The 19474-nt window shown below is 46.8% G+C and overlaps 3 protein-coding genes across 3 annotated transcripts in view; 1 reads left to right on the top strand and 2 right to left on the bottom strand.

The window, feature by feature from the left end:
- Nucleotides 1–284: 284 nt before the first annotated feature.
- On the bottom strand, nucleotides 285–12309 carry vps52 (VPS52 subunit of GARP complex). Its single transcript, XM_036516040.1, has 20 exons — nucleotides 12211–12309; nucleotides 11575–11662; nucleotides 11403–11455; nucleotides 10800–10875; nucleotides 10386–10453; nucleotides 9584–9759; nucleotides 9175–9325; nucleotides 8599–8699; nucleotides 8315–8447; nucleotides 7789–7844; nucleotides 7148–7283; nucleotides 6513–6668; nucleotides 5593–5711; nucleotides 5202–5325; nucleotides 4711–4806; nucleotides 4203–4310; nucleotides 3353–3418; nucleotides 2437–2548; nucleotides 2126–2244; nucleotides 285–1968 (listed from the first exon to the last, which is right to left on the bottom strand). Exons 1-20 carry the CDS (start codon nucleotides 12307–12309, stop codon nucleotides 1822–1824), a joined length of 2184 nt encoding a protein of 727 aa, XP_036371933.1. The 3' UTR covers nucleotides 285–1821.
- A 281-nt stretch (nucleotides 12310–12590) lies between these two features.
- On the top strand, nucleotides 12591–16005 carry LOC118768928 (40S ribosomal protein S18). The gene is made up of 6 exons (XM_036515905.1): nucleotides 12591–12653; nucleotides 13248–13346; nucleotides 13765–13851; nucleotides 14431–14532; nucleotides 15005–15096; nucleotides 15868–16005. The coding sequence occupies exons 1-6, from the start codon at nucleotides 12651–12653 to the stop codon at nucleotides 15941–15943; spliced, it is 459 nt and encodes a 152-aa protein (XP_036371798.1). The 5' UTR covers nucleotides 12591–12650; the 3' UTR covers nucleotides 15944–16005.
- A 900-nt stretch (nucleotides 16006–16905) lies between these two features.
- Nucleotides 16906–19474, bottom strand: part of LOC118768772 (E3 ubiquitin-protein ligase RING2-A-like) — a 6975-nt gene continuing 4406 nt past the window's right edge. Inside the window, exons 5-7 of the mRNA XM_036515682.1 lie at nucleotides 19183–19474; nucleotides 18282–18546; nucleotides 16906–18016 (exon numbers count right to left, since the gene is read on the bottom strand). The exon at nucleotides 19183–19474 is cut by the window's right edge and continues 17 nt beyond it. Coding sequence (XP_036371575.1) covers nucleotides 17906–18016; nucleotides 18282–18546; nucleotides 19183–19474 — 668 coding nt within the window. The 3' untranslated portion in view covers nucleotides 16906–17905. The remainder of the gene's footprint in view (nucleotides 18017–18281; nucleotides 18547–19182) is intronic.

Genomic DNA, 19474 nt, shown 5'->3' with positions numbered 1-19474 from the left:
GTGTATGGAAGTGTGTTGAGGCAGTGTGTGGAAGTGTGTTGAGGCAGTGTATGCAGGTAGTGTGTAGCAGTGTGGAAGCTGACATTGCCTATAATGGTATTCAATATATTAACAGCTACTTTTCTTTTCATTGAAGAATGAAATTGCAGTTTGGCCTATTTTTTGTTTTACAGTCCTGTCTGGTTTGCAAAACTTTGAACATCTTTTACAATTCAGGGAATATTTAACAAATACATGATCAATAAAAGTAAAGGATACTGGTGATTGACTGATAAGGTTGCTAATTCAACATTATTTTCTCAAAACAACATTTACTGTCAGCATATTAACAACAGAAAGAGCACATGACCACTCAAACACGGCTTACGGAAGAGTTGCTGTGATGGGATTTCTGTAGTTTCTAGCTTGATGTCTAAACTGTAAAGTATTTCTGTTAAATGGCAAAGTTGGGGTTTCAAAGACAAAGCGCTTCCACTAAAGAGCATTAACAGCGAGGCTCACCTGTAAATATAACAATTTCAAGAAAAGACTTGGTGTGGACAATACTATTTTTTCCACATTAATAAAGGAATATGTGTTTATTTTTGAGATATAGCAATGAAATGGAAAAAAAAAAATCATAGCCCCATGACATACATTCATCTAAGCCTGTACATACAGTTTTTCATACATGTAATGGAATGCCTTCATTGTAACACTGTTATTGTTATTAAACCCACTGAACTCCTGCATTTTACATCCAACACTCCTCTTTAAATGGAGAAATATCATTTCTAGCGTCCAGCCGAAGTTTCTTTTTCTGTCTGTCTCTGCCTCATTCTTTCAGGTTTTCTCCTTTTCTTTGTTTCTCTCTTCCCTGTGTGCCAGCACCTCTATTCCACTCCGACACATATACGGACTAATATGACACACTATTAAAACTGGCATACCAGGAAAAACACGGAAATGCATGATTATTTTAGAATCACCTAATATTAAAATAAAGACGATCTTCCTAAATCATACAGAGAAAAAAAGCACTCGGACCATTCCCACCACAGAAAGAGCGCCACATACATCTATTTCTGTCCATAAGCAGTTGGTACATGTGAACACCCTGTGACATTTTCTATTAAATCAGACTTCTTTCCTCTTGATAAGAGGTTACATATTTTGGTTTTTGACGTGTTTTGCTGAATTCTTTTCTATGCATTCCAAAAATCATTTGCACTGACACCGCTAGAGTTCTGTATCTCCATAAAGAGTCACCCAAAACAGGGGAGCCACAGTGTTAGAGTCAACACAAGGCTTTAAATACCTCAGATATCATTATTACACAGACAAATTCATGCGTCCATGTTTTCCAAGCTCTCCCTGCCCTCTGACTTCACACCCCCCCCCCTCCACAATGCCCCAAATCTCCCATCTCTCCCTGCTCCAAGTCAGAGGGGCAGAGACCAGAGTCTTCTCCCACCTCAACATACAGAGAAAGAGGGAGAGGCAGGAGAGTGGGAGAGTAAGAGAGACAGAGAGATTCCCCTGTTCCTTCAGTCATACCCCCCATCCAGCCATGCACAAGGGTTCTACAAAAGAGAGGAGTATTTTCAAGGCCTAATACAAGGGAGCCTGAACAGGAAAAAAAAATCCTCAGGTTTATGACATAATTGCACCACACACCAATGCAAGCAGTCTACTCAGGTTGGCTCCTGTGATTGGCGGAGTGATGTCATGTGATCAATGAGGCGAAGAGGATCTGCCCGTCTTGTCTGCGCAGAGCAGAAACGTCCCCTCATACAGTACAAAGTCCGCTGGCTCCTTCCCTCCCTCCAGGCAAGCCAAGGTTCAAAAGTTGGGTTTGTGCTTCTTGACCTCCACCATGAGGTGGTGCAGGTTGATGAGCTCAGACCGCACGGCCAGGCTGCGGAAGGTAGGCTGGGAGAGCACTTTGTGGAAGCCGTGGTAGTACTGGATCAGCTGTGTCAGCGCCCCCTGGTGGACAGGCAGGGCAAGACATGAACGGGAGCAGAGAACCCAGCACACAGTAATAAGACACAGTAAAAAGAACATCAGGTCCTCTGTGGAGAAGCTACACAGATGATAACACTGATGGTAGGATAGAGTGACGGGTTTTGAGAGCGAGGGGTACCTGTATGATGCCTGTGCCGTTTTTAAAGTTGGTGAAGGACCTCATGACGTCCTGACTGAGCGCTTCCACCGACTGCTTCCAGGTGCTGGAGAAACCCCTGACCAACTGAGTGATCCGAGCTGAGGAGGGTAGGAGGGGCGGGAGAGAGCGAGGGGTTAAGGAGAAGGAGGAGGTAAGGAGGTCTGACATGGAGTGGACGAGGAGGGCAGCTTCATAACACCTATTAAGTGTCGCACCCAAGCACCCAATGAGCAGTGTACGACAATGACATGACAGACATGGTGATGGTGAAGGCCCCGCCCACTCCGAACCTTCATCGTTCTTCAGCCTGTCCAGCTGGCCCTTCTCCATCAGCGCCTCGCTCTCCTTCACAAACGCAATCATCCCACCGAAGGGAGGAGAGAGAATCTCCTCAATGAACTCCTGAGAGCCGGGGGGAGGGAGGAGGAGAGAGAGGGGGAAGAGGGGGAGAGAGGGGGAGAGAGAGAGGGGGAAGAGAGGGGGAAGAAAGGGGGAGGGAGAGAGAGACAGGGAGAGAGAGAGGGAGAGAGAGGGGAAACAAACATAGTAAGCAAAGAGAAGGGGGGGAGACCAAGGAAGATTGAAAGAGAGAGTAGATGGAAGAGAGGGAGAGAGAGAGAAGGAATCAGGCAAGGTTAACAGTGATTATGTGATTATGATCATAAAGTAACTGCCAGATGAAGCAAGAGTATCACATTCAATTCTAAATCAAACGCAATTACAGTTATAATTCTTCTTATGTCTGTGCCATAAGAAACTGTAACAGACAGTCGGCCAAACACGTTATGCTTTTAAACTGACCCTGTTTAAATTGCCTACTCTTCATAGGGTTTCTGAAGAATGAAATCACCCCCATGCACAAACCACAAACTGATCTGCTCAGAGTAAAGTTTTAAACATGATTCCTGGGGTGCCTTCTGGTGATCAGAGAGCTTTGTGCTGAAAAAGGGCCATTTGACCGGGTTTTGCCTTCCCTCATTCACTCTGATGAAAAGCTCTGGCTGCCAGTATAGCCGGTAAAGCTGTTTGTACCAACTGGGGGAAGAGGCCTGAGCTCTAGGCTTACAAGATGTGGTTGGGAATGCCAAATTGCAAATGAAAGTACTTGAAACATTTCATAAAACATTTTTTTTATCAAACTTTCCCTTTAAAATCACGCCCAGCTGGTACAGGGGTCCTTTTCCCAGAATCCCTCTACTTGTTCACCTGCGTTCTGGCCAGGAGAAGCTGCTGGAAGCCTTCTACTTCTTTGCTGTCATCTGCTGCTCTCTCCTACAAGATGGAGAGACAGAGAAAGAGGAAGAGAGACAGAGTATGGGACCAGTGTGTGCCTGTCAATCAGGGCAGCTGCATTAATGTTGACCCCAGCCAGTGGAATTAACCTCATTTCAGTGTGGTTGGTGTGGTCAGGCTAGAGAAACTGGCCCTTCGAAAATTAGGTCAGTGAAGTTCATCTGCAGCAAGAATTATAAAAATAGATGCCTAGACAGTTGGTTGTTTGGATAAGTGGTTTTGGCTGTTTTCCACAGAATGACCTTTTGGTACAGAGACACTTGTTTTTTTGTAAGAGCCTACTGAACATGCATGAAAAAAACAGCAGTCCTAGGTTCCATTTTATTCATCTGTCTTCCTGTGGTTAATTTCAGCCAATCAGCTTGAGAGGATTAACTCATGGAACTTCCACAGAAGGTGGAAATGCTACTCCTGAGCTGCACTCAGGTTTGGGTTTGTATTTATGGGTTTGTATTTTTGCAAATGATTTTTAAGTTCCAATGCTATTTTTTCTACTGTTTCTGTGTACTGATACCAGTACCGACCAGTTTCCTCTTAAGCCAGTATGAATGGGATGATCTCAGGTCAGACAGTAAGGAGAGCATTCTCCTGTCTGTGTGTGTTAGGGATGAAATTCCACTGATCTCAGGTCAGACAGGTCAGGGAGCATACTCCTGTGTATGCCTGTTACAGATGAAACTCCACTGATCTCAGGTCACACAGTTCATGCAGTACACTCCTGTGTTTTTTTACAGATGAAACTTGGCTGGTGTTTCAGTCTCACCATAAGCACACTGAGCATCATGTCGTAGTTGTTGATGAGGAAGATGAGCTGATCCTTCCGGGAGGGGAACTCTGCTGCCATCTTCAGGACAAAGTTCTCCACTTCAACCTCAAACACAAAAATTCACACAGTACGTCCGAGTCAATAACCTCCCATATGCCCCATAAACCTAAATTAAGGAATGATACAGCGGCATTGTTTATTCTGTGAACTTCTGCAAAAAGTTTGTTAAAAGCTATTGCCTAGTTGATTTCAGAGTTTTGTAGCTGTAGCGCAGTTTTAACAATGTTTAAAACCTACACCTGGCCCAACAGGATGCTAGTCCACTCATTAGGAAGTGTCTGGTCATGTTACTGTGCTGGGTGGTTGTGTAGTTGTGTAGCTGTGTACCTGCAGTTGGCCCAGGAGAACGTTGGTCCTCGCCTTAGAAAATGTCTGGTCATGTTACTGTGCTGTATGGTTGTGTAGTTGTGTAGTTGTGTTGTTGTGTAGTTGTGTAGTTGTGTACCTGCAGTTGGCCCAGGAGAGCGTTAGTCCTCTCATTAGGAAACGTCTGGTTGATGCTGACGATGGCTGAGGAGAACTCAGCATAACGTCGCGTGATCTGGAACAGCACAATGACCCCAATAATCAAAACATAATCCTATTACTGTAGTATTAATACACGTGTTCTCAAGTCAACAGCTTCGTTCCAGTCAAACAGACTTAGTCACTCTGTGACTCTCAAACACTGACTTTAAAATAATCATTTATCAGCATCTGTCAGTGTACCTATATCAGTGAGTGTGTATCAGTCAGTGTGGAGTGTGTGTGCGTGTGTGTGTGTGTACAGTAAAGTGTACTAGTGTGGCTGGATAACAGTATATATGTATCAGTCAGAGTGTGTATGTATACATGTATGTATGTGTGTGTGTACTGACGTAGTGTGGTTTGATATCAGTCAGCATGTAACTGAGTGTGTGCGTGTGTGTGTGTGCGTGTACAATAGATTGTACTGACGTAGTGTGGTCTGGTATCCAGCACGCCCAGTTTCTGGGGGTCAGTGTTGCGGATACTCTGGATGTTCATCTCCAGGATCAGCTCAAACCTCGGCCACAGAAGCTCCAACACCGCCTCCCAGTACCTGAGACATCACGCACGCACACACACAGAAGCAGGATTAATACAGCCTAAACACTACATCCGAGCACCTGAGAGATCACAGAGAGCACATGCACACACACACACGCACGCACACGCACACGCACACGCACGCACACGCACACACGCACAAACACAGGTTTATTACAGCCTAAACACTACCTCCCATCTGAAAGATCACACACATGCCCACACTCACAAACACGCATGCACACTCACACACACACACACACACACACAGCACACTGACTTGTCAAGCGCGGGGATGTTCCTCTTGGCGGTGATGGCTCGGAAGCGCAGGATGATGTGGATGCAGAGGAAGATGGCGATGCTGTCGTAGCAGTCCGACACGTAGGCAGACATGCTCTTCTGCAGGGAGGGACAGAGAGAGGGCCGGAGGGAGAGCGCAGGAAAGAGAGAGAGGAAGGAAGGAATTGAGGGAGAGGAGGAGGGCCGGAGGGAGAGCGCAGGAAAGAGAGAGAGGAAGGAAGGAATTGAGGGAGAGGAGGAGGGCCGGAGGGAGAGCGCAGGAAAGAGAGAGAGGAAGGAAGGAATTGAGGGAGAGGAGGAGGGCCGGAGGGAGAGCGCAGGAAAGAGAGAGAGGAAGGAAGGAATTGAGGGAGAGGAGGAGGGCCGGAGGGAGACAGCAGAAAAGAGAGAGAGAGAGACAAAGGGGAGGATGGAGGTAAAATGGCGGAGCGTAGGAGAGAGAAAGCAAAGAGAGACAAAGGAGAGAGTAGAAGGGAAAGAAGGAGTGGAGGAGGGAGAAAGAAGAACAGAGAGAAAGGACAGAAGGGAGAGAAAAGAGGCAGAAAAGAGAGAGAGGAACAGAAAACAGAGAGAAAGCGGCAGAATGGATTTATATCAGGGCAGAGAGAGAAGGAAGAGTGAGGGAGGAAAGAGAGACAGAGAGATAACAGGTGGGGGGGGACATGGCAATTAATATAAAGATATTATTATCACATATTATCACTCACCACCGCACCCTCCCAAATGACAGTACAAACGATATCTGTTATGTGCCAGCAAGGATTGGCCAAATACATTTTTTGCACATCATCTTATGAAGATTCAGTTTGCTGGGGCCCTGGTGCACCGCTGCCTGTGTCCCTGCTGAGGCCTGAGTTAGTTACAGATTACAGCAGGAATGCCAGGAATGACAGCACTAACCAGGAACATGCTGAGCGTCTTTCCCATGATGCAGTTGAAGAGGTCCAGCGCGGAGTTTCCAGCCACCATGAAGAAGTCGGACAGGAAGAGGAACTCCCGGCAGCCGTTGTCCAGGAGGGCGTAGTGCTGGCTGCGAAACAGCGTCTCGTAGGGGTACTGCGGGGGGGAGGTTTTTGAGGAACACACGGATGTGTATGTCTTATTATGTTGTACTTTCAATTCCACAAGTGGTAAAAAGAAATAAAAACGTGCAAAAATTCAGAAAATTGCTTACATTTGGAAAAGCCCTGATGTAAGAGTGAGTGTACATGAATGTGTGTGTATGAGCGTGTGGTGTGTGTGTGTGTGTGTGTGCGTGTGAGTGTATATGAGTGTGTGTGTATATATGAGTGTGTGTGTGTGTGTGTGTGTGTGTGTGTGTGTGTGTGTATGAGTGTGTGCGTGTGTGTATGTGTGTGTGTGCGTGTGAGTGTATATGAGTGTGTGTGTGTGTGCGTGTGTGTATGAGTGTGTGTGTGTGAGAGAGAGAGTACGTGTATGTGTGTGTGCGTGTGTGTGTGTGTGTGAGAGGGAGAGAGTACGTGTATGTGTGGACTGTATCATACATTAATGCAGTACAGCTGTTTTGCCCTTACTCTACAGTCTCCCCTCTGTGCAGTGTGGGGAATGAGGATAGGTCCCTCCAGCTCTGCAGGGCTCAACACTGCCCCCCTCTGGCCCAGAGTGAAGATGGTGTTCCTGCTCTTCAGCGAGGGCTTGGAGAAGAAACCTGCTTCTGTGGTCAAGGACCATAAACTGTCTACCCAACCACAGACCATAGTGAAAGTCAACAATACCGGCACACAGCCTCACACTAAGGATGAGGTCAAAACGACAACTACACAACAATAAAGCTCACATCACAGAGACGGACAGCGACCCAAAGCTGAGAAAGGAGTGCGATGATCGAGGTCAACACTGATCAGCAACCGCACAACAATCAACAGCCACACTACACAAGCACACAATAAGGTTCAGTGCTGATGCTCACAGGACTATTACACACCTGAGCAACACGCATCACAGTCCAGGTCAACACTAACACACAACACAGAGTCTCACACACAGCCCAGTACTACGGCAACACACAATGCAGTCAGCTGCTTTCAGCAAGAAGCCCTAAAGAACCAGGACTCAGAGCAAGCAATCACAGAGATAGTCTGTGATTAGGACTGACTGATCCAGCACCCAGTGCGGCAGTAAGACTGTCACTGGCTCCTGCAGGTGAAGGATATCTTTCTTGGCCGTGTCCTCCACCCCCATCAGATCGTCTTTGTCCGCCACCTCCTCGTACTGGCCATGGAGAGAAGAGAGATGCTAGATTACACTCACTTCTTTTTCAGAAAGAGATGCACCTGCTGCAAAAGGAACATTTACTGCTGCCTCTCTGTCCTTCATGCCGGACTTTAGTCCCTCTAAAGGCATGGATTTTTCCCATTCTCTACCCATGTCTTCCCTCTCCTCTCCTCCTCTTCCATATGTCCTCCTTCTCCTCCTTCAAATTCATCCTTTCCACCTTCCACCTCTCTACCTCTTCCCTCCCTTTCTCCCTCTCCCTCCTCTCCCTCCTCCATTTCTCCACTTCTCCCTCTTACCTTCTCCCTCCATCACCTTGTCTCCCTCTCTTTTTCCACCTCTTTCCTCCCTTCCTCACTCTCCCTCCTCCTCCTCCATTTCTCCCTCCATCACCTTGTCTCCCTCTCTTCTTTCCTTCCCTCCCTCCCTTTCTCCATCTCCATCTCTCTCTGTTCTTCCTCCCTCACCTGCACTTTGAGCAGCCTGCCGCTGTAGGATTTGAAGTAGCTGTAGTAGATCTTGCTCATGGTGTCCACGTACTCGTCCCGGATCTCTTTCGCCACCTGCCTCTCGTTTGCCAGCAGGAACTGGTAGAAGAACCTGCAGACAGGTGGAGGGATGGATTATTATTAATTAACTAACAAACTACAACCCTAAATCACTGCTAAGAACAGCATCATGAAGGCAGGTCAAGTAAACGTAGGTGATGTTGTTATTGTAAGAGGACCATGAAACTGGAGCTGGTGGTTACCTGTATTTGAGGAGTGTATTCTGTGGAATCTGATAGTTGGTCATGGGTTTTCGGAAGGAGTAGATCTTCTGCAATATGAATTCTCGGATCTTCGTGACAGCCTATTGTGCAAACAGGAAAACAATACTGAATACAAGTGTATACACTGGTTGATCAGTTTCATGCCTTTAGCACACCATCTGTCAACAGAGGGGTCCCTATCACTGCTTTTATGGTACGTTTCTCATTGTGATCTTTTGCTCTTCACACCTCTTTTCTCATCTCACTCCCTGTCAGTCTATCAATCTCTCCTCCCCTCCCTGCCTTCATCATTCCCACTCCATCCACTTCCTCCACACCTGTGCTCCTTAAAGCCTTTAGCAGTCTGTAAACTTTGCCCCCCCCCCCCCCCCCACACACAGGTCAATCCTGTCATTGCTCTCCATCCTTCCAACTACTGTTCTTCTCTTTCTCCCTCTCTCATTCCTTGGTTCCCTCCCTTTCCTGTTTAATTCTCCCCCTCCTCTACTTTTATTCTCTCTATCTCCTGTCTCCCCCCCCCCCCCCCCCCCCCCCATCTCTCTGTCCAATCAGAACCTTGATTTTGAGGCGGTCCACGATGTCCTGGATGTCAGAGCAGGCCAGCGTCTCCCTGAAGCTGAGCTCCTTGGCGAAGTTGATCTTGTTGTTGAGTTCGTGAAGCTGCTCCAGGAACTCCTGCTCTGTCACTGGGCTCTCCAGGATCACTCTGCAGCAGTCAAAATAACACAAAACAGATGCAGAAGGTACATGTACCCTACACTGTGGCAGGGAGGGGAGAACCGTGACCGCTTACGGTCATACTACCACAAAATCGTATGAAGAGTGAATATGTACCTTTCAAGGTCAAGGCTGGTCAATGACAATAACCACAGTAACCACATACACATCACACACACCAATACACACTGTAAACGTGTACCCTCATAAGAGCGCATGGAGTGACACACACACACACACAGCTTACGAGATCATGGCGCCGGGCACCACCAGCTCGTCCACCAGCTGGCTCAGCTGGCTGCGCACGGCCTGCCGGTTCTTGAGCCGCACGTTCATGCTGACGGACTGCTGCTGCAGCGTCTGGATCTCACTGCTGATGGAGGACAGGTCACTCTGAAAGCCACTCAGCATGCCCTCCATGCGCTGCGGGGGAGTGGGGGGGGGGGGGGGGGGGATGGAGGGGTGGGAGAGTGGGAGGGGGGAGAGGGGGAAAGGGAGGGAGAGGAAGGGAGGAAGGAGGGAAGGAAAAGAATTGGAGGGAGAGAGAGTAGGGGGTGAGGGAGGAGGCAGATGGAGGGAGAGGGGGAGAGGGAGAGGGGGAGGGGGAAAGGGAGGGAGAAGGAGGAGGAAGGAACAGGAAGAAAACAGGGGAGGAAGAAAGAAAGGAACAAGTGACAAGAGAAAGGGGGAGAGGGTGTAAAGGAGGGAAGGCAGGGAGAAGGAGAGAGTAAGAAGCAGAGAGTCTGGTCAACAACACATACCAAGAGCAGCAGCATTCAGGGAGAGGCCAGTACAGAACTCATACAGCCCCAGAAATACTCGTTGTACGCTGGTACCGCACTGATGCCATGTCACAGTAAAGTTGTGGAAACATCACGTGTTACCTGGTTAATCAACAGGCACTGCTCTCAGTGTAAATCCACCACTACCATCCATCCATCCACCAGTGGGACTGCACTGTAACTACAGAGACTGCTTGAGCTGGGTACCGCCAGACTGACGCAGACAGACAGAGATGAGGTACCCACTCACTCCAGATACCCTCTTACCTCCAATATGGAGTCGCAGGCTGTGATCTGGTTGTGCAGCGAGGCGATGTTCTGGCTCTCCTTAATGTCTGATGCAAGGACAGTCAGGGGCAACACAGCAGAGCTGGGACCTATGCATCATCAATGCATAAAACTGTGAAAACCACCCATGGATAAAACATATGCAATACCTGGCAATCACTGACCAAGATCATGACTTAAACTTAAATAAAAACTCCAAACCAAGAATTAATTACAGTTTCAATATTGGCCATACTTGACAGGCTACCTTCTACGCAATAATATTGTATACACTTAACGATTCACACTGATTTACAAAAATGCTATTTAAAAGAAATGTTAATTCCTAGTTTACAATCATTACACATTAGCTAGTGGCACACACAGCTCACACAGGTGGAGCTGAAAGGATACAGTCTTTGATAGAGGCCTGCTCAATGCGTTGGAGCTCTGCCTCCACTTGCTTTGAGTACTGCCTGAGGTCCACACCCTAAAAAAGAGAGAAAATGAGGTGATGGCAGACTGGTGCAGGAGTTATGCATTTCAGTTAAGGCACTCACCCACACCTTTAAGCAATATTATTTGTAACCTAATAATATCAGTGATTACCTGCTATGTTAAACTCACTATGTTATCTATTCCTGGGCAGTCTTTCATGCATATTGGCGAGGCCTCACTTTCTTTGAAACAGGTTCACCTCATGGCAAATTATCCAAATAATCCCATACTTGATCCCATTTTACTTATACTTATTTACAATGAGTTTTTTCCCCACTTTTTAAAGTTAATTAAGGCCATAGTTTTGTGCCAATTTACCTTCTGTGTCCTGTGCAATAAACTGTAGTGCTATAATATAAAACAACCCTACAATCAGCAATATACTTGATACCAGCCAATGATGCCCAGTGTTCCATATGAAAAACGTGAGGGTGTCAGACTGTAAACATCTCTCATTGTGTGTGGCTTTCTATGTTCTGAATCTGATTCTGATTCAGTCGGGCAGCCAGTGAGCCTCACCGTTTTCAGTGCTTCCTTCACCAGATCATCCTCAAGGTTGGCCTGGATGTGAACTGTGAATACAAAACACGCAATTATACGTCACATGACATGTTGACGTTAGCAACACATTAATGCAATGCCGCAGATTCGGAGATGGAAAGGACAGGCGCACGCAGGCAGAGAGACTTACTGTCGACTTCATCTAAAATGAACTCATCAGTGGTTATGTCCAGGTCTCCCAAACTGAGAGCAGGTACCGGTTCTACATCATGCTTCATCTGCAAAACGGAAACGTAATGATTTAAAGGTACACTCACTTATTACAACCCTACCTCACTGAAATGCTAGGTTAACACAATAACTAGCTAGCTTTATTTCTATCGGACACAAACGTAACCTATGTGTGTCGCTCTGGATAAGGACGTCTGTTGAGCAACTAAATTGTAAACGTCTGGCTAGCTAACTATAACTAGCATTCAACAATATGCACTGACAGAGTACAATGTCTATGATAATACAATGTCGTTTACAAATGCCCAACACCCCCGGAAACTAAACTGGCAAGAAGAGGGATCTAGCTGAACTAGTACCAGCAGAAACATCTTACTAGCTACTTGATAGCAGTACCTATTTAATGTAGTTAGCTAGATTAGCAAGATAAACTATCTCCCAAGCATCAGGCAGCTAGCTAGTTAGCGACGCTGATGTAGTAGAGAGGTTATCGAGACAGTCAATCATCGGCGATAAAATGAAACGAAAGCTTCGCCTGAAGTAGCCTTTATTGAAAACATGGATAACACTTAGACAGCCGTATGGAATTGTTTACCTCGTCCTGTAAATATGTCATCGCATTCGCCGTCGGGTTGACAGCTGTAACATTATTTACATCAGAAGAGCCAGCGTCAGGTACTGCCGCCTCCGCCATAGCTGCCGACATCCTAAAACTACAATTCCGGCGTCTTGATTAATCCCCTGGCTAAATGAATAAAAATCCTTCATGAAAGCCTCAAAAAGTACATAACAACAGCAAGAATGGACCATATATTAAAAATTCATACATTAAAATACTAGTCATGTATTCAAATTAATTTTATTATATAACATGACCATTTTCCTTTCTCATACTTTTGCTTTCTAAATGTTCATTTGTGTTTCTAGACGGACATATTTTTTAACGGAACCACCTCCTCACCTACGTGGGGGGAAAAGGACATACTCTCGCGAGATCGTCAGGCTGTCCTCTTCGAATCGGAATCTGCTTCCAAGATGGTGAGTGAGGCCACCAGAGCAGATTAGGCGAATGGAAAAATCTACTTCCATCGTTCGTACATATGATTCTGCGACTTGTGTAATCTCGTAAAAAGATACATAAAACTGTGTTCTTCGACCACAGTCTATTATTACTGAAACTGGAAACGTATGTGTCCAAAAAACAACTGTTACACGTACCTTGTGCAAAACGCCGACCCCGCTCCGTTACACTGAAACACGTTCAGAATAACTGCCAGGGCACAGGGTCCTTGCTAGTCACAGTTTATTTGTGGCGGTGTCATACGAAACACTGGTAGCGGGACTTCCATAAATGCATTAGCTGTCGTTATTTCACTTCCAGAGAGTTGGCTAACTATGTGCCCTTAGCTAGCTAGCAAACACCAGAAGCCTGCACCGGCTACGTATCTTAGCTCTCCCAGCTAACAGTCAACTTCTGGAACACTAGTGTGGACAAATTAAATCATCAATTGTTTGTTCAGATTAATGTGTCAAGTTGGTACCGTGTTACCATGTTTTGTTTGTCTTGTTTTATGCCACACAGTGTCAGTCCTCTAACGGGTTTACTAATCGCTTTATTCCCTCACTCTCCAGTCTCTCGTGATTCCCGAGAAGTTCCAGCACATCCTGCGTGTTCTCAACACGAACATCGACGGGAGGAGGAAGATCGCCTTCGCCATCACCGCCATCAAGGTGAGTCCCGGGGCTTTTGGAAATGTCTGGATGAAGGAGCACTATGCATGCTGCACTTACGCTTCATTTCACTTGGTCGACACATTGTTATTTAAATTCCAATAGCTAGTCTCACCTAGTAATGGGCAGAGTGTCAGTTTGTCTTTTATTTGGTTAATGATTCGATTGACATATTTGCTTAGCTGATAGCCATATCCAGTGTGTTTGATTGCATGATTGGATATACTACCAAGTGGAAGCAAATGAATAATTTCGTTACAGTATACATTGCTCACTGTCACTGTACCAGTTTAACTCACCAATGTGCTGTTGTATTCAGAGTGAAAAATCCAGTTAGGAGAAAGTATGCGGTGGGAGCCTTCTAAAAAGCAACAAGTAAGGTGTGAGACTGAGCATCTAACATGTCTGTCATCTGCAGGGTGTCGGCAGACGATATGCCCACGTTGTGCTGAGGAAGGCCGATATCGACCTCAACAAGAGGGCCGGGGAGCTGACCGATGATGAGGTGGGATACCTGGACATTTGCTTCTCTTGCTGGCTCCTGGCCTGGAGTCACCTGACCTCTCCAGAGCACAGTGGTTGTGCTTCAGGGCAGATAGCTTCACTGATCTTTATGGCGTGCGGATTGGCTGAAGTGGGCACAGTGAATCAGATGAGTCGGTCTGATCCTTTTAATATTAGCGCGTCCGCTCTAAATTCCGCATACCTTGGTGACCAAGATTTTAGAGAGACGAGCCTTACAGGGCTTGCAAGTGGTATGAAGGCAAAGCATGCCTGTTGCCCCTCCTGTTACATCAAAACACCTCTTCAGAAAATGGGACCATGCATTGTCTCTGTCTGCCTGTTTATCGTTGTCATTAACTCATGCAGGTTATAAACACTCCTCAATCACCGATTCTGAGTTGCACATTATAAACGACAGGCTGTTTTGAATTACTGTTAGCGTAGCTCAGCTGCTGTCCAGCCAGTGGGGTGGAAAATTCCACTACCTTCAGTGCGTTCCTCACATTCAGCGTGCCACTTCAGAAGCTGCTCTGTAGTCCTCTCCTGATTGGTGGGTTGACTCTGGGGCGTTTATACCCAGGTGGAGAGAGTGGTGACCATTATGCAGAACCCACGCCAGTACAAAATCCCCGATTGGTTCCTGAACAGACAGAAGGACGTTAAGGATGGCAAATACAGCCAGGTAAGTCACTGCAGCGTGCTTTGGTGTCTCTCCACATTGTGGCGTGATATCTCCTCTGTGCAGAGAGGCTTGAGCAGAAATGTGTATCCATATGGTGTTTCTAAGAGGATGGTTGTGCACAGGCTGTTGTGCACATGTGTTAGCTACTGACTTCTGTTGTAGTGACACATTTCCACTGGGAAATACTGAAATACTCACTTTGGACACAAGTCATAAGGCACATGTTTGGAAAATTCAGCACAAGTAAAAGTATGCATTTGGACATGAATCTTGTGTGCTTGGTTTGTGAACGAAACAGGTCAACACGATGCCAGTTCAAAATGGAGGTCTGAGTGCGGTTGCATGCACTGATGAGATCCAATCAGGATCCATAAAATGCTGGCCAGAACAGAACTCTGTACATGCCCTTTCTTCACTAAAGGTTCGCCCTCACGCATTGCAAGCTCAGTGCATTTTGGTGTCTGTGTCGTAGGTTCTTGCCAACGGTCTGGACAACAAGCTGAGAGAGGATCTGGAGCGTCTGAAGAAGATCCGCGCTCACCGCGGGCTCAGGCACTTCTGGGGGTAAGAAACGCTTCCTGCAAAACATGCCTGTGGGGGCTGATGCATTTGTGAATATATATATATAGTTTAATAGTTTCATGTTTGGGTGTCCTGTGGTGCCAGAGATTAAATATTTCGATTTATTTCTTGGTGGTATGAGTGGATGCAAAATTATGGATAAAAATGTGCTTTAAGGTGGTTGTTGTTCACTATCTCTAAGTGGGACCAGAGGTTTGACTTGTGTGATCAGACCTGCGTAAAGTTTGATCATTTCAGTTAGGGATCAGACCTGTGCAAAGTATTGTCAACACTAGTGTGTTAAGGATTGTGCCATTTATTGGGTAAAATTTAAACGTTTCCAAAAGCCTGGTTTTATGTGGCCTTTTTCCTTTCTAAAGATGATTTCAGAGGCATATTTAAATTGCATTTTTTAAAAATTGATATGGTATTTCCAGATCTAGTTGCTTTCAATAATTGAAATACTTGACTTTTTTGGTAGTGTGAAACCCTCACTGAGACATAGACCATCTGGGGCAACCTCCTTTTCCTTTATAGCATTTAAACATGAGAATCTAAGTGTGCTCTCGCTACACTTCAGCCCTGAAATCGGATGTAAAGGCAGATATTCAGCTGTCGTTCCTTTGGATTTTGTTGTACCACTATTTTTCCCCTCTGGATTGATAGTCATCTCCCACAGAGCGATGTGCACTATAGCTTGTTCTCCCGCCAGTGCTGACAGATGTCCTGTGACGTCCTCTGACCACATGGTAACCATCCTCTCTCCCCTTTCAGTCTGCGTGTGCGTGGCCAGCACACCAAGACCACCGGTCGCCGTGGTCGCACCGTCGGTGTGTCCAAGAAGAAGTAGACGCTGCCGCCCCCCACCCCGCCCTGCAACCCATGTGTCAATAAACTCCACGTTTTACCAACCCCGGCAGTCCTGTGTGTGTCTGTGCTGGGAAGGGTGAGGGAGCTGGGTCCTGAGGGGGTCAGACCTCATATCCCTTCACAAGACCAAGGGGGGACCAAGCAGTCAGATACCTTACATGGAAAGAGCTGTTCAGACAAAGAACAACTGAGCAAAATGCACTTTGATTGTCCCAGTGCCATCAGGAATGACACACGTACGTGAGATATTTTTCTGTTTTGGAGTTTAAAAGCCCGTTGTCTTCAATTTTAGGAAGTAAATATAAGTGTGTAAAATGGTCTGTGATGTGATGGATCCATTTAATGGATGTAAGACGTACATGATCTGTAGGGAGAGCGTCTGTTCAGAACTAGGGCTGCTGGCTTTGGCCAGATGTGAGGTTAAACACTTACACGGACTATGACTACTTACACGCATTTCAGAAGGGGTAGAAATTAATTCATTTACAGCAGAGTTCTAGTTTATCCAATTCAGTCCTTGTTCCCATGAGTGGGAATTATGGTCCTTATCAGTGAGTGTGGCTTCAATATCTATCTTAAGTATGTCCCACCAGAACCTTTTCCCTGGTTTAAGTTCCCCAGAAGTGGGGGGGGAGAAGTGGGTCCCCACTCTGCGGGCCCTCTTGCATTACATTAGCAATAATAATTCATTGCACCAGGCTTGTTGCTCTTGATGCTGTTCACCCAGAATACCCATGATTCACCTGTGCCAAAATTCACCAAAGCAACTGTTGGCAAACATCCTTGATATAGGATTGTGGACACATTCATTGCAGGTGGTGTATGTGGTCAAGAGGCACAATACTCTTCAAGCAGATAGCACAGCAAACCAACACACACACACGGGTATCTCAAAGCTGTCTGTAATTGCTAGTATAACTGCAACTTACAAAAAGTGCAAAAGAGCAAGACCTTCAGAGAGAATGAAACTTGGACACAAGATACAGAACTGGCAGTTTTTTGTACAAGTGAATGGGGTCATTTTCCTTTGCTGCTATGAGAAGTTGTTAAAATGTCTGCTCACTCTTGTGGCAATGACTGGTTCCAGTACATATATATCTTAGCATAAAAAGGAGTAAGTTAACCACCCCGGTTTGAGCCATTAAAAAGGTGTACTAGATTTTACACACAAAGCTCAAGCAGCCTGATTGACAGCAGTCCTGTACTGAACTCCTGTGTTATTTAGTACACACTTCTACTGTTGTCATCCTGTGTTATTTGGCCCCTCTGCTCTGATTGGTCCAATCAGAGCCCAAAGGCTGAACGCCAGCAGTCCAACATCTCCATCATATGAAACATCCACTCTGGCAAATGAGGTGCTTTTCCTTATGAAATGTGTCCACAACAACTGCACTCCTGGTATCATCTGAGAATATACAAAAGGACTGTACAAAATTAGAGTGAGGTGAGGAGTTATATACACAGTGTTGATTGGCTGGTTGGGCGTGAGAAACAAAGATGGCTGCCATCTTGACCACATGTTCAGAAGAAGAAAGAAACCCACAAGCTCCGCCTCTACTAAAAATTCAAGAGAGAACAGGATTCATCTTTTGTTGATTATAAAAAAAGAGCAGTCACACAAGCTTCCTACTTCATATCTGGAGGTGAAAGCAAACCGCGCCCCAGACCGAGCTCGGATCTGATGTGCGGGAAAAGATGACGTAAAGCTCTGTCTATAACTCAGATGTGGCTGAGAGGAAAGAGAAAAAGAACGCAGAGTCCACTTCTCACTATAATCACAATAATAATGGTGGTACGCGTCTCTCTGACAGGGGAACAGAGGGTCGAGGCCTCTGTGAGACTGATAATGGTAGAGGGAGTGAACGGAGGCAGAGAGAAGGCTCCATATCTTCAGGGCTGGAGAGGGAGAGGAGGGGGTACGAGCTTCCCGTCTCCCCCCCCCTCACTGCTGCTGCTGCTGCTCCCGGGTGGGGGCGTAGTACAGCTCCAGCGGCTTACTGACCTTCCAGTACTTCTCATTGACCAGCTCCAGAGTCAGAGAGCCGTTCAGAGTCTGACAGAGGGAGAGAGGAGAGGGATGCAGGAACGGGGGGGGCAGGGATGGGGGGGGGGGTGCAGAAAGTGAAGGAGGAAGGAAGAAACGTGTGGACATGCAGAGGGAGGGGCAGAGAAGGACGGAGAGATAGAAGAGGGATACAAGGAGGAACAGTCATTTTTAAATGCATACTGAATTTCCAGAATCAGGTTTTTTTTTCCTTTATGTGCCATGGCTTTGGAAAAGTTGACATGAGGGAGACGGTGTCCGTAGTCGCACTCACCGAGAACTGGCCGCCCGACGTGGTGATGTAGATGGTGTACTGCTTCTCACTGACATCCTGCAGACTCAGCCCTCCTCCTCCTCCTCCTCCTCCTCCTCCACCTCCTCCTCCTCCCCCTCCCCCTCCCCCTCCTCCGCCCCCCTCATCCCCCGCCCCCCCCTCCCCGCCCGCCTGTCTGTCTGCCTGCCGCTCTTCCAGGGCGATGCGCAGCGCCAGGTATTTGGAGAGATGGTCCACAGTGGCGTTGGCTGTCGTTTTCACATACCTGGGAGGGAGAGAAGGAGGCCGGGGGTTGCTGGGTAAACGGACTTGAGTAAAAATAGAACATCTTATCTCACTTAGTCCGATACTGGTGCAGCCTTTCCCTGGCTAGACAGAGATGAAGCAGGCCCTACATGAGACTGCAGACTTTCAACAGTAATGAAAAGACCATCCTGTGTACACTGTAACTTGCACTTAGCAGTGATGAAAAAGAGAGGCTTCATGAATACCAGAGGGGGTGGAGCTACGATGGGCTACCAATGGAAAGTTTTCCCACAGCATAATAATATGATTGGTTCACTGATACCACATGGTAGCTCCGCCCATTTTACAGGTCATGAATCTTCACTCTCCCATATTACTGATTACATTTCAAATTTAGTATTTGTACAGTTTGAAGACCCCAAGATGACCCCCACCTGAAAATGGTCCTCTACCATGCACAGCTATCTGGGCATTCACTAAAATGGTTATAGTCTTGTTATGCATGTCAAAATTGTAATAGATCTAAAAATTTCTGATAATTTCTAATTATGTATCAGAATCAACTGTGACATGTAAAACTAAAGCTATTTAAGAAGCTAACATTCTGCACCAGTCACAGAGCTCTATCTGCTTCAGTACCCGTCCACTGCCTCACCTGGTCTGGCTGTACTCCTGTGTGTTGACCAGCAGGGGGTGTGGTCGGAACACCAGCTCGATCTCAGAGCCGGGGCCCTCGTGGTGGTGGTGGGGCGGGGGCGTGGGGCTGCCCCGGTCCGCCTCGGGGCAGGACTCATCTGAAACCTTGGGCCTCTTGTTGCGGCTGGGCCCAGCCTCCGTGGGCAGGCCCGGGTGGAGGGGGGCGGCCGAGTCGTGGGAGAGGTGCGAGCGGGTGTCGCAGTTGTCCTCCCCACCGCTGAAGGTGGTGTTGTCGCTCTCCTGCTGCGGTT

Source organism: Megalops cyprinoides, chromosome 21 (assembly GCF_013368585.1).
Source record: "Megalops cyprinoides isolate fMegCyp1 chromosome 21, fMegCyp1.pri, whole genome shotgun sequence".
In the NCBI taxonomy this organism is placed as follows: domain Eukaryota; kingdom Metazoa; phylum Chordata; class Actinopteri; order Elopiformes; family Megalopidae; genus Megalops; species Megalops cyprinoides.
The sequence above is the reverse complement of the archived record's forward strand: the minus strand, read 5'-3'. Positions and strand labels throughout refer to the sequence as shown.